The sequence below is a fragment of the Pristis pectinata genome, chromosome 6 (genome assembly GCF_009764475.1).
Source record: "Pristis pectinata isolate sPriPec2 chromosome 6, sPriPec2.1.pri, whole genome shotgun sequence".
NCBI lineage: Eukaryota > Metazoa > Chordata > Chondrichthyes > Rhinopristiformes > Pristidae > Pristis > Pristis pectinata.
Window position 1 is genome coordinate 115,207,708 of NC_067410.1, and position 14,270 is coordinate 115,221,977.

The following is a 14,270-nucleotide window of genomic DNA, read 5'->3' on the forward strand; positions in this document are numbered from 1 at the left end:
AGAGCCTGTCTCCGCCCCCCCCCCCCCCATAAATGTAATTATGCAGTCCTAGCAACAACTTAAACTTCCTCTGCATTAGGGTTAGGGTGTACCAAATGCACTCTCTCACACTGCCATATCCTTTCTGTAGTGAAGGAGATCCAGCACAAGCCAATAACCATGATGTGCTTGGATTCTTGAGTGCTATTAGGAAATTTAGTGGTTGAAACATAAAGACCTAGGCCCCCTGAGAACAAAGAAAAGAGAGCTTATCAAGCATGAGGAGGGACTGTACCCACTGAAAGAGTATTTCAAAGATCTCAACCAAGACTCTGCTACATCCTGAAATCTATTCCCTAGTGTGTTATCATGGTCAGTCTCGGCATCTCACCCAGTTGAAAAGGCCATCTGATAAACAACAAGACCTCTAGTATCAATGGAATCCCTGCAGAAATACTGAAACCTGTTAGGTACTTCTAGTGCAAGTTCACAGCCATATCTGCTGCTGAGATTGAACTCTTTGCATTCTTATCACAGGGAAGATCATCCCAAATGTTCTTCTCAACTGTCTCCTCCCAAAAGGCAGAAAAGCTCCTTTTAGAGTTACTGTGTGGATTCCCCCCATCAAGCGATACAATGGATCTGATTCTCACTGCACAATAAATCCAAGAAATACTGCAGCCACCAGAACCAAACACCATTTTAATCAAAAATAAAAGGAAGTATGTGGTAAGGTTTAGGAAGTTGAAATCGAACAGGGTCCTTGAATATAAAGGAAGCAGGAAAGAAAAAAAGAGGAAATCAGGAGGGCTAAAAGAGGCCATGTCCTTGTCCTTAATGAGAAGGGTTAAAGAGAATGCCAAAGCATTTCATGCATAAATTATAAACGAAGATAACTAGTGGGTAGGACTACTCAAGGAAAAAGGAGAGACACTGTGTCTGGATTCAGAGGAACTGGGTGAGGTACTAAATGAGTACTTCAAGTGTTGGTATTCACCAAGGAGAAGGACATGAAGGATAATGAGATCAGGGCATGTTGATATCAAGAAGGTGGTGGTGTTGGGGCTCTTGAAGAACATTAAGTCCCCAGAGCCTGATGGGATCTACCCTAGGTTATTGAGAGAGGCAAGAGAGGAGATTGCTGTGGTCTTGACAGAGATCTTTTAACCACAGGCAAAGTCCCAGAGGACTGGAGAATTGTCTGTTGCATAATAAATGCAATGGACAAACCAGGAAATGATAGGCTGGTGAGCCTTACTTCAGTGGTTGGGAAATTATTGGAGAAAATTCTTAGGGATAGGACCTAATGTCAGCCAAAAAAGCATAGACGTCATGGATAGTCAGCATAGCTTGGTGCAGGGGAGGTAATATTTTACAAACTTGAGTTTTTTGAGGAAGTGACGACGATGATTGATGAGGGTAGGACAGTGGATGTTGTCTATGTGAACTTTAGTAAAGCTTTTGACAAGGCTCCCAATAACTACAAGCCGATGAGTCTTACATCAGCGGTAGGGAAATTACTGGAAAAAATCCTACATGATAGGATTTGTGTACATTTGGAAGGGCAGGAGCTGGGTAGGGATAGTCAGCATAGCTTTGTGTGGGGGAATCTGGTCTCACTAATTTGAGTTTTTTAAGGAGGTAACTAAGAAAATTCAGAGTGGTAGGCATTGTCTATATAAACTTCAGTAAGCCATTTGACAAGGTCCTGCACAGTAGGCTGTCAGGAAAGTTGAGACGCATGGGATCCAAGGCGAGCTGGCAAATTGGATCCAAATTTGGTTTGATGATAGGAGACAAGGTGGTGGTGGAAGGATGCATTTCTGATTGGAGGTCTGTGAACAGTGCTGTACTGCAGGGACCGGTGCTGGGACCCTTGTTTGTGATATCATTAACGACGGATGTGAGTGTAGGAGATGTGTCATCTGCAAGCCTAATGATCATAAAAGTTGATCGCATTGTAGATAGTGAGGAAGGCTGTCTGAAGCTACAGCAGGATGTAGATCAGATGGAAAGTTGGGTGGAGCATTGGCAGATGGGATTTAATCCCGATTAGTGCAGGGTGATGCATTTTGGGAGTCAAGTAGGAGTGGGACGTGTACAATAAGTGGCAGAGCATGCAGGAATGTTGTTGAACCAGTAGGACTTCAGGGTTCAAGTCCATTGTTCCCAGAAAGCAGCAACGCAGATAGGGTGGTGAAGAAGACATTTGGTGTGCTTGCCTTCATAGTTCAGGGCACAGAATATAAAAGTTGGAATGTTTAACTTGTTAGACCACTCGGAGTATTTTACACATTTCTGGTTGCCACACTACACCAAGGATGTGATTGTGCTGGAGACCATAAGACATAGGAGCGGAATTAGGCCATTCGGCCCATTGAGTCTACACCATTCGATCATGGCTGATTTATTTTTCCCTCTCAACCCCATTCTCCTGCCTTCTCTCCATAGCCTTTGATGCCCAAGAACCTATCCACCTCCACTTTAGAGGCAATTCACCAGGATTTTGCCTGGATTGAGGAGAGATTGAATAGACTGGGTTTGTTTTCCCTGAAGTAAAGGAGGCAGAATTGTACAGCATAGGTCTGTTTCTCTGCCGTACAGTTCTCTGATTGTATGAGTTAACAGTTCAGGTTGAAACAGAGAAAGAAAGTAGTTTTCAGTAACAGAGAAGGTGGGGGAGGGATGGATAGAGCAGAGGGAACACCTTTGATGGGGTGACACCAGATGAGTTAATCAGATTATGTCTTTGTCTGTGTTAAGTGTTGCTAATAGCAGAGCTGTGGGACGTGTCCAGCAGGACAGGCTGTACTGATGAAGAGAGGAAAACAGAGCCAAAGGTCACAGAGGAATGGCAGATAGAAATGGCCAGTTCTGATATGGACAGTAAGAGCGAGTTAGCTATTTGATATTGATTCTGGAAGAATGCAGTGTTCCCAGATGGAAGATGAGGTGTTGTTCCTTAGGTTTGTGTTGGCCCTGATTGTAGCAATGTCAAAGATAGAAAGGTAAGGGTGAGAATGTGATAGAGAATTAAAGTGGCAGGCAATAGAGAGGTCAGGGCTCTCCTGTAGAATGAGCACCAGTGCTCTGCAAAGCAATTACCCAATCTGTGTTGGATTTCTCCAATGTAGAGGAGACCACGTTGTGAACTAAATGCAGTACACAAGCATGGAAGAAGTTGGAAGTGAATTGCTACTTCATCTGGGCAAACTGTTGGGATTTTTGGATGATGGGAAGAGGTGAAAGGACCAGTGTTGCATCTTCTGTGATTGCATGGGAAAGTGACAAAGGATGGGGAGTGGTTGGCGGAAATGGAAGAGAGGGATCCCTTTGAAATACGGGATACGTCCTCTTCCCTGCATTTTATGGGAGCTGGCAGAAATGGTGAAGGATGATCCACTGAATGGGGAGGTTGGTGGGGTGGAATGTAAGGACCAGGGGAACTCTGCTCTGAATCTGTCCAGGACTGTGGGTGAGAGCAGAGGTGCAGAAAACATGAGATGTAGTCAAGGGCTCCTTCCACTATAGTAGCTACAGTTTTTTCTGATTTAGACAAATCAAACAACAACCTGACATGGTCAGACTCTCAGAAATGATATCTGTTGACAATGTGCTAGACTCTTTCCCCCTCAGTCCATGGGTGCATCCTGACCCACCAGCAGCACATATCTACTGGGGTCACAGTAGATGGTATACAGACAGAGAGGGCCCTCAATATTGATTTCAATCTCATGGGCAGGAAAATCTCATCCTACCTCAGCTGATTATATCACTGCTTCTCTGTGTTTGCTTCAGGTAGTGAACTAACAGGAGGGATAAATCCATTTGGCCTCACCTTCACTAGTCTGCCTGTAGGAAATGCATCTGTCTGGGTCAGCATGGTGGGAAGGAAGTCCCCACCATCCTGTGGGGAGACAATCCTGTCTTCGTGCTGAAGACACATTCCAACTTGCTGTGTGCCACTACAATCATGCTAAATGCGATAGACAAAATATCAGGCTCAAAATGGGGCCATCTGTAGCAATGGGAATGTACACCTCTGCAATCTGTAACGTGGCCTGGTATATCTCTCTCCCTCCCATTGCTGTCAGCCCCTGGTTCAATGAGTGCAAAAGGGTATGCCAGGAGCAGCACCATGAAGACCTAAAAATTGAGGTGCCAACCTAGTGGAGCTGCAACTAAGGACTACATCATATTGCTAAAAAGAAAAATAGCATGCGCTCAACAGATCAGATCGAAGCTCTGCTGCCCTACCACATCTAGTCATTCACATTGATGGGCCATTAAACAGCCAACAGGAGGAGAAGGTTCCCATCCCACCAACAACAGAGCCCAGTATGCAAGTCCTAGAAGCAAGGTCCTACAGCATTCATAGCCATGTTTATCTGGAAGTGCTGAATAGATGATGTGTCTTGGTTTCCTCCTGAGAACCCTACCATAACAGAACCAGTCTCCAGCCAATTTGATTCACTCCATTTGATATCAAGAAACAGTTGAGAGCACTGGATGTAGCAAAGGCTGTGAGATCAGACATCCCAGATGTAGTACTAACGACCCACACTACAAGACTAGATGTGCCTCCGGGCAAGATGTTGCAGTGCAGTTACAACATTGGCATCTACCTGATAATGTGGAAAATTGTCCAGGTATATCCTGTTCAGAAAAAGCAGGATAAATCCTTTCCTGCTAATTACTGCCCAATCAGTCCACTCTGAATCATCATCAAAGTGATGGAAGCACTGTCATCAACAGTGCTAGTACGTGGCACTTGCTGACCAGTAACTTGCTCACTGATACCTAGTCTGGGTTTCACCAGGACCATTCAGCTCCAGACGTCATCACAGCTTTGGTCCAAACATGGATCAAAGAGCTAAATTTTAGAGATGAAGTGAGAGTGGCTGCTGTTCATGTCAAGGCACTAAGTTGTGGCACCAAGGGCTCCTGGTAATACATAGAACAGTACAGCACAGGACAGGCCCTTCGACCCACAATGTTGTGCTGACATAGCTAATCCCTTCTACCTTAAGAAATCCCATATCCCTCCATTGTCCTCTCATTCATGTGCCCATCCAAGCCCCTCTTAAAATTGCCAATGAATTTGCCTCCACCACCCTATCGGGCAACGCATTCCAGGCATCCACATGCCCCTGATGTCTGTTCTGATCCTCCCCCCTCACCTTAAATGCATGACCTCTGGTATTGGATCACTCAATAATGAGAAAACGATATTGCTTGTCCAATACTGAATCAATGGGCATTAAGGGGGAACTCTTTAATGGTTGGAGTCATACCTTGCACAAAGGAAAATGTCTGTGATTGTCTCCCAGTCTGAGTTCCTCAGACCATGTCTTGGACCCTGCCATCTGCAGCTGCTTCACCAGCGACCTTCCTTCTATTGTAAGGTGAGAAGTGCTGGATATTCTGACCTCCAGAGCTGTCTGTGTTTCCTCTGGTTTCCTCCCATATCCCAAATTGTGGCTATTTGTTAGGTGAATTGGCTGCTCTAATTTATCCCACGTTTATGTGGATGGTAGGAGAACTGGGGTGGTGTTAATGGACGTATGAGAGAATAGATGATACAGGGAATAGAGAATACAGGGAAATAGATGAGGAAATGGGATTGGTGGGATGGTTCAGAGCTGGAATGGACTTGATAGACTGAATAACCTCTTTCTATACTGTGAGATAATATAAATAATAAAATATGAAAAATAATAAAATAATGAAACAAATGAATGCTATGGCTACAGGTGTGGGCCAGGGGCAGGGTACCCTGTGGTGAGTGATATACATCCTGCTGCCATCAACAAGACACGTCAGGAGTGTGACAGAATACTCTGCACTTGCCCGGATGAGTCCAGCTCCAACCTTTCTTCAAGAAATTTGCCATCATCCAGGTCAAAGCAGCCCATCAGTCACCTTAAACATCCATTCCCTCCACCACCAGTAAACTGTGGCTGAGTGTGAACTAGCTACAAAATGCACTGTAGTTACTTACCCAGGCTATTCTGTTAGCACTTCTCAATCCACACTTACCTTCAAGGTAGGAGGCAGGAGGTGCAGGGGAACATCACCAGCCACGGGTTGGACACTGCCCTAGAGGTATTGCCTTTCCTTCATTGCTGCTCGGTCTTTAATCCCAGAACCAGTTTGCAACAGCATCATGGGAGCACCTTCACTTGAATAACTGCAGAGGTTCAAGGAAGTGACTTTCACCATCTTCTCAACGGCAATGAGCTATGGGCAATAAATTCAGGCCAAAAAATGAATCAATAAAAAATTTAAAAAATATATAGGTCCTGTTAAGGGCAGCATTTCCTTCCCTGAAGGACATTGTCATGTGTCTTTATGACATTCCAGTAACTTCATGGTGGCCAATACTGATAGTAGATCTTTTATTACAGATTTGTTTGGTGATCTGAGTTTGAGTTCCCTGTCTGCTTTGATGGGATTAAAACTTAGTTTTCCAGATCATTCTTCCTAGTCTCTAAGTTACCAGTTGAGTAACAAAATGACTAAATGCTTCCCTTATGTGTTGTCTGAACCTATGCAGTGCCTAAATTAAGACTGTAGTAAAGGGATGGCTGCTTTCCTGGAAGAACTATTCGGCCCTTCTAGTCTGTGCAGAAACTTTATTCCACTGGTCCCATTGACCTGCACCCAGTCCATAACCCTTCAGACCTCTCCCATCCATGTATCTATCCAATTTATTCTTAAAACTCAAGAGTGAGCCCGCACTTACCACATCAGATGGCAGCTCGTTCCACACTCCCACCAGTTTCTGAGTGAAGAAGTTCCCCATAATGTTCCCCCTAAATCTTTCCCCTTTCACCCTAAAGCCATGTCCTCTCGTACTTATCTCTGCTAATCTAGGTGGAAAGAGCCTACTCACATTAACTCTGTCTATACCCCTCATAATTTTGTAAACCTCTATCAAATCTCCCCTCATTCTTCTGCACTCCAAAGAATAAAGTCCTAACCTATTCAATCTTTCCCTGTAACTCAACTCCTGAAGACCCAGCAATATTCTACCAAATCTTCTCTGCACTCTTTCAATCTTATTGATATCCTTCCTATAGTTAGGTGACCAGAACTGCACACAATACTCCAAATTTGGCCTCACCAATGTCTTATACAACCTCACCGTAACATCCCAACTCCTATACTCAATACTTTGCCCATGTTGCTGTAATTCAGAGGAAGTCCATGCCTTGACAATTCCATTCCAAAGCCCATCACAGTCACACTGTGGATAAATTAATTTATAATGCCAGGGAGTACTCAAAGGAAGAGAAGGCATGCTACAGAACAGAGGGCACCTGGAGAGAGCTAAGAAAGGCTCCGCACTGGGAAGCAGTAATGGAAAAGATTACGTTCCTTGGGATTGGAGACTGAAAAGGTTCTTGTGCTGGGGGATGAGATGAGGAGAAATCTCATGGGTTACAATTCAATATATCTTTGTATTTGTGCAGGCAATCCTTGTCCTGTCGTCCAGCCACCCCTCAATGGCAAAGTTGAACCTCTCCTGGAGCATTATTCATTCAAAGATCAAGTCCAGATTCGATGCAACGCTGGATTTAAATTTGTGAAGGTATTTTGTATCAAAGTTTATTTCCACTTCAAAATTAGTAAATTGGCTTATTATTGTCACATGTACCGAGGTACAGTGAAAAAACTTTGTTTTGCATGCTGTCCATATGATCATTTCATTACAACAGTTCATTGAGGTAGTGCAAGAGAAAACAGTAACAATACAACTTTTCTGTGTTGATCACCAATTTTATTGCTTTATTTTTGCAGTTTTTATAGTTTAAGAAGCATATATAAAAACCTGACATAATGTAATCCGTTTTCTGAGACTGAGACGGGTTGGAGGTCCAATGTCAGCGACAAGTGAAGCTGGAAATTCAGCCCTCATGTCTCCACTCAGCTTCATGCTGTGATACCAACACTTCAAAGTGAAGCAAGGGAAGGATTATATTTCCCCTACCTCCCCCAGTCTACCAGTGATTCCTCCATCATAGAACATAGAATAGAACATAGAAAAACTACAGCACAATTCAGGCCCTTTGGCCCTCGAAGCTGTGCCGAACATGTCCCTACCCTAGAAATTACTAGGCTTACCCAAGGCCTCAGCTCCATGTACCTATCTAACAGTCTCTTGAAAGCCCCTATCGTATCCGCCTCCACCACTGTTTCCGGCAGCCCATTCCATGCACTCACCACTCTCTGAGTAAAAAACTTACCCCTGACATCTCCTCTATATCTACTCTGCAGCGCCTTAAACCTATGTCCTCTTGTGGCCACCATTGCAGCCCTGGGGAAAAGCCTCTGACTATCTACCCTATCAATACCTCTCATCATCTTATACACCTCTATCAGGTCCCCCTTCATCCTCCGTCTCTCCAAGGAGAAAAGGCCGAGTTCCCTCAACCTGCTTTCATAAGGCATGCTCTGCGTTCCAGGCAGCATCCTTGTAAATCTCCACTGCACCCTCTCTATGGCTTCCACATCTTTCCTGTAGTGAGGCGACCAGAACTGAGCACAATACTCCAAGTGGGGTCTGACCAGGGACCTATATAGCTGCAACAATACCTCTCAACTCCTAAATTCAATTCCCCGATTGATGAAGGACAATACACCATATGCCTTCTTAACCACAGAGTCAACCTGCACAGCCGCTTTGAGCGTCCTATGGACTCGGACCCCAAGATCCCTCTGATCCTCCACACTGCCAAGAGTCCTACCATTAATACTATATTCCGCCAACATATTTGACCTACCAAAATGAACCACTTCACACTTACCTGGGTCGAACTGCATCTGCCACTTCTCAGCCCAACTCTGCATCCTATCTATGTCTCCCTCTGTAACCTCTGACAGCCTCCAAACTATCCACAACACCCCCAACCTTCATGTCATCTGCAAACTTACTAACCCACCCATCCACTTCCTCATCCAGGTAGTTTGTAAAAATCACAAAGAGTAAGGGTCCCAGTACAGATCCCTGAGGTACACCACTGGTCACCGACCTCCACTCAGAATACGACCCTTCAACAACCACTCTTTGCCTTGTGTGGGCCAGCCAGTTCTGGATCCACACTGCAATGTCCCCTTGGATCCCATGTCTCCTCACCTTCTCCATAAGCCTCGCATGGGGTACCTTATCAAACGCCCTGCTGAAATCCATGTACACTATATCTACTGCTCTCCCTTCATCGATGTGCTTAGTCACATCCTCAAAAATTCAATCAGGCTCGTAAGACAGGACCTGCCCTTGACAAAGCCATGTTGACTATTCCTAATCATATTATACCTCCAAATGTTCATAAATCCTGTCTCTCAGGATCTTCTCCATTAGCTTACCAACCAGTGAGGTAAGACTCACCGGTCTATAATTCCCTGGGCTATCCCTACTCCCCTTCCTGTTGAGAAACAACTCAACATTCCAGGGTATAGAATCTTCAGGCACGACAGGGGCAAATGGAAGAGAGGTGGTAATGCTATGTAGATTAAGCAGTCCATTACTGCAGTAATGAGGGCGGACCTCACCTAGAAGGCTCTTAAAATAGACCTTGTGGGTAGAGCTGGCAGTAGCCACTCGTAGGTAGGTCGAACAGTATGCAAGACAAGTTTTTCACTGTACATCGGTACAAGTGACAGTAATAAACCAATACCAATACCCAGCAGGTAGGCGATGTCCTAATGTGAAATAATGAGAGTTCAGGGCTAAGGTCAGGTCACGTTACATTGCTTCCACTGTCCTTTGAGGAACAAGAGTTCCAAAAACAGAAGCCTCAGAGAAAGATGTTTGCCTCATCTGTCTTAAATAAATGATCTTTTATTTTTATCAATAACCCCTGGTTTAGGTTCCCCCATAAGAGGAAACTTCCTCTCCACATCCACTTTGAGAAGACCCCTCAGGATCTTGTACATTTCAATCATATCCTTTCTCCCTGTTCTAAACTCCAGTGGACACAAGCCTAGTCTGTCCAACCATCCCTCCTAAGACAACCCACCCATTCCAGGTATTAGTCTTGTAATGCAAAAACAGAAATTGTTGGAAATAATCAATAGGTCAGGCCACATCTGTGGGAAGAGAAACAGAGTTAATGTTTCAGGTCAAAGACCCTTCATCAGAGCTGGAAAGGGATGAAAGGAAGTTGCAAAGCTTCAGAGAGGGTGGCTGAGGGGGGAATGTCTCGTGGACCTCCTCTGACATTTAATGTCCCTCTTTGATTAAGGAAGTCAGCACTTGCAGTCCTCCAGATCCAGTTTCACCAATGTCCTACATAACTGAAGCAAAATCTTCCTACTTTTGTATTCAATTCCCCTAGCAATAAACAATAGCATTTTATTAGCTTTCCTAATTATTTGCTGTATCGGGAAACCAGCCTTTAGTAAATAATGCAGCAGGACAAATTCTTCTGCACCTCAGAGCATCTCACCATTTAGATTATAATTTTTCCCACATTGTTCTCCATTTTCCAGATCTTTGACCACTCAGTTAAACTATTGACGTCCTTTTGTCCTTTCACAATCTACTTTTCTCCCTGCCCTTCTCATCAGCAACTTCAGCAATCATGCCTTCATCCATTTCGTCTGTTGAAAATAGCTGAGACCCCAGCACTGATCTGTGTGGCATTCCACTCGTTATACCTGACCAACCAGAAAAAGGCCTAATTGTGCCTACTCCGTTTCTGGTTGGCCAGCTATGTCAATATATCGCCTCCTTCACCACAAGCTTTTAGTTTCCACGAAACCTTTGATGTGGCACCTTATCAAATGCCTTCCAGAAACCTAAATAAATGACATCTACTGGTTGCACATTATCCACAGCACACATAACTTCTTCAAAGAATTCCAATAAATTGGTCAAATGTGACGTCCCTTTCACAAAACCATGCTGACTTTTCCTGATCACCTTGACTTTTTAGAACACAGAACAGTACAGCTTAGGAACAGGCCCTTCAGCCAACCATGTCTGCACTGACCATGATGCCGATAACTAATCCCATTTGCCTACAACTCTATTTCCTGCCTATTCATGTGTCTGTCTAAATGCCTCTTAAATCCCACTTTGCTATTTATTAATAGCTAACCCATTCTAATCCTGGGAGAATTTGACAGGGTGGTTTAGAGGAAACTTTACTTTGAACTTAATATGCTGCTCTGTCCTGGGAATCTTAGACAGGGCAGTGCAAGGAAAGCTTTATTTTGAAGACATAAGAGACTGCAGATGCTGGAATCTGGACCAACGAACAATCAGCTGGAGGAACTCAGCGGGTTGGGTAACATCTGTGGGTGAAAGGAATGGTTGAAGTTCCGAGTTGAGAACCTGCATCAGTTCATTCTGCATCTGATCCATATCAAGCTCCCACAAATAGCAGGATGATGGTTAGCAGATAATATGTTTTAGATTCACTCAACGGGTTACTTGGTCATTGGCAGCAATAGATTGTCCTTCTCCTTGACCCAACGCTCCACACAGGAAAGCTGCCAGTGCTGCTTCTCCTGTGCATTGGCAGTTTACTTTTGGCAGGAGAGCCCGTCTCTTTCACCTTTGTTTTGATGGCCTTTGTTTGGCCTTTATTTCAGGGTGGTGACGAGGTAGAAGCCTATCAGATTGAATGCCTGAAATCGGGGACATGGAGCAGTGGAATTCCTACCTGTAAAGGTAAGTCATGAGCTCAGGATATTACTGTAAATATCCTAAAACAGGCACTTCCAATTACAAAGTGATAATTGGCTTTCAAAAAGCAAACCACTTGCTGGAGGTCTGAAATATACACAAGGAGCACTGGAAGCACTGTACAGGTCAGGCAGCGTCCAGGGAGAGATAAACAGTCACCATTTCAGGTCGATGACCTTTGCACTAACAGAGAAAAGTTAGAAATGAAATATGTTTCACATTGCAGAGAAGGAGAGGGGAAAGGGTGGAGGGAGCAATGGGGGGGGTCTGTATTAGGGAGAATGTGGATGGTGACTTCAGAAGTAGATTCATGGTGGAAGGGACATGTAGGGCAAGGAAGGAGGGAGGGGGAGCCACCACTTAATTCCCTCTAAAGCAGAGGGGCATGGCCTGTTCACAGCAGGTCAGAATGAATGATTTCTGTGGACTCATTTTAACCACACGTAACGAGATAAGCATGTTTTTAATTGTATCCTGCCATGGACCCAATTAGCCAAAAGATCTCCGAGCATGCGTAATAAATCAATGTGAATGAAGATGCAGATGCTGGAGTTTATTAACAGAATGGTTTTTGTTCAGATGTAAACCATTAACTGTTTCTGCTCTTAAAATTCAGTATCACTAGTGTTCTTCAATGTGTGACAGCATAATTTTCTTGAAATGATTTTACAGCCCTCATGAGCATTGGAGGATCAACAACAGTCCATATTGGGGTCAAATATATTGAGCACACAAAGATAGGTGGGAAACTAACGGATATGTAAGTATTTAGATAGACAGGACCTGATTAGGGATAGTCAACATGGCTTTGCGTGTGGCAGGTCACGTCTGACCAATCTGAGAGTTTTTCGAGGAGGTTACCAACAAGGATGCTGCCTGGGATGCGGAGCATGCCTTATGAAAGCAGGTTGAGGGAACTCGGCCTTTTCTCCTTGGAGCGACGGAGGATGAGGGGGGACCTGATAGAGGTATATAAGAAGATGAGAGGCATTGATTGGGTAGATAGTCAGAGGCTTTTCCCCAGGGCTGAAATGGTTGCCACAAGAGGACACAGGTTTAAGGTGCTGGGGAGTAGGTATAGAGGAGATGTCGGGGTAAGTTTTTTACTCAGAGAGTGGTGAGTGCGTGGAATGGGCTGCCGGCAATGGTGGTGGAAGCGGATACGACAGGGTCTTTTAAGAGACTGTTGGATAGATACATGGAGCTTAGAAAAATAGAGGGCTACGGGTAAGCCTAGTAATTTCTAAGGTAGGGATATGTTCGGCACAGCTTTGTGGGCCGAAGGGCCTGAATTGTGCTGTAGCTTTTCTATGTTTCTATGTAAGGTCGATGAGGGAAAGGCAGCGGACATTGCCTACATGGACTTCAGCAAGGCCTTTGACAAAGTGCTGCATGGGCAGCTGCTCCGGAAGGTTAAGTTGCTTGGCATTCAGGATGAAGTAGTCAACTGGATTCAAAGTTGGCTTAGTGGAAGAAGCCAGAGAGTGGTAGTAGATGGTTGTCTCTCTGACTGGAGGCCTGTGACTAGTGGTGTGCCACAGGGATTAGTGCTGGGTCTGTTGTTGTTTATCATCTATATTAATAATTTAGATGATAATGTGGTAAACCGGATTAGCAAATTTTCGGATGACACCAAGATTGAGGTCATAGTAGACAGTGAGGAAGGCTATCAAAGCTTGCGGTGTGACCTTGACCAGCTAGGTAAATGGGCTGAAGAATGGCTGATGGGATTGAATGCAGAAAAGTGGGTGTTGCACTTTGGAAAGAAACCAGGGTAAGACTTGTACAGTGAATGGTGTGCGGTAGAACAAAGGGACCTGTTGTAGCTGTTTGATGTGGGAACTCGTGGACCTTGCTGCGGTCCAAAATGGCCACATCTGCAGTAAGTGCTTGAGGATGGATGAACTTCGGCTCAGAGTTGATGAGCTGGAGTCGCAGCTACAAACACTGCGCAGCATAAGGGAGGGAGAGAGTTATGTAGACATGGTCCATCATGTGACAGTCACCCCCCTGAGAGCAGGTACATCTGAGGTTCAGGAGGCAGATAGAATGATGACTGTCAGCGGAGGGAAGAGAAAGAAGAAGTCAGGCAGGCAGACAGAGCAGGGAATCTCGGAGGCTGTTCCCCTCGGTAACAAGTTTTCTGCCTTGGAAGCTGTTGAGGGGGATGACCTGCAGGGGCCTAGCTGCAGTTACCAGGTCTCTGGCACTGGGACTGGTACTGCTGCTCAGAAGGGAAGGGTGGGAAAGAGACATGCGGTAGTGATAGGGGACTCGATAGTCAGGGAAACAGACAGGAGGTTCTGTGGCAGTGAGCATGAATCCCGGATGGTATGTTGCCTCCCAGGTGCCAGGGTCCGGGATGTCACTGATCGGGTCCACAGCATTCTTGAGCAGGAGGGAGAGCAGCCAGAAGTTGTGGTCCATGTTGGCACCAACGACATAGGTAGGAAGGGGGGATGAGGTCCTGAAGAGTGAGTTCAGGGAGCTAGGCAGAAAATTGAGGAACAGGACCTCAAGGGTAGCAATCTCGGGATTGCTGCCAGTGCCACGCGATAGTGAAGGCAGGAATAGGAGGAGGTGGCAGATAAATGCG

The 14,270-nt window shown here is 45.0% G+C and overlaps 1 protein-coding gene across 1 annotated transcript in view; it reads left to right on the forward strand.

Moving 5' to 3' along the window:
* LOC127571373 (mannan-binding lectin serine protease 1-like) overlaps window positions 1-14,270 on the forward strand; it is a 79,534-nt gene that overhangs the window by 44,073 nt on the left and 21,191 nt on the right. Inside the window, 2 exon segments of the mRNA XM_052017688.1 lie at window positions 7,455-7,573; window positions 11,581-11,659. Of these exon segments, the coding sequence (XP_051873648.1) occupies window positions 7,455-7,573; window positions 11,581-11,659 (198 nt within the window).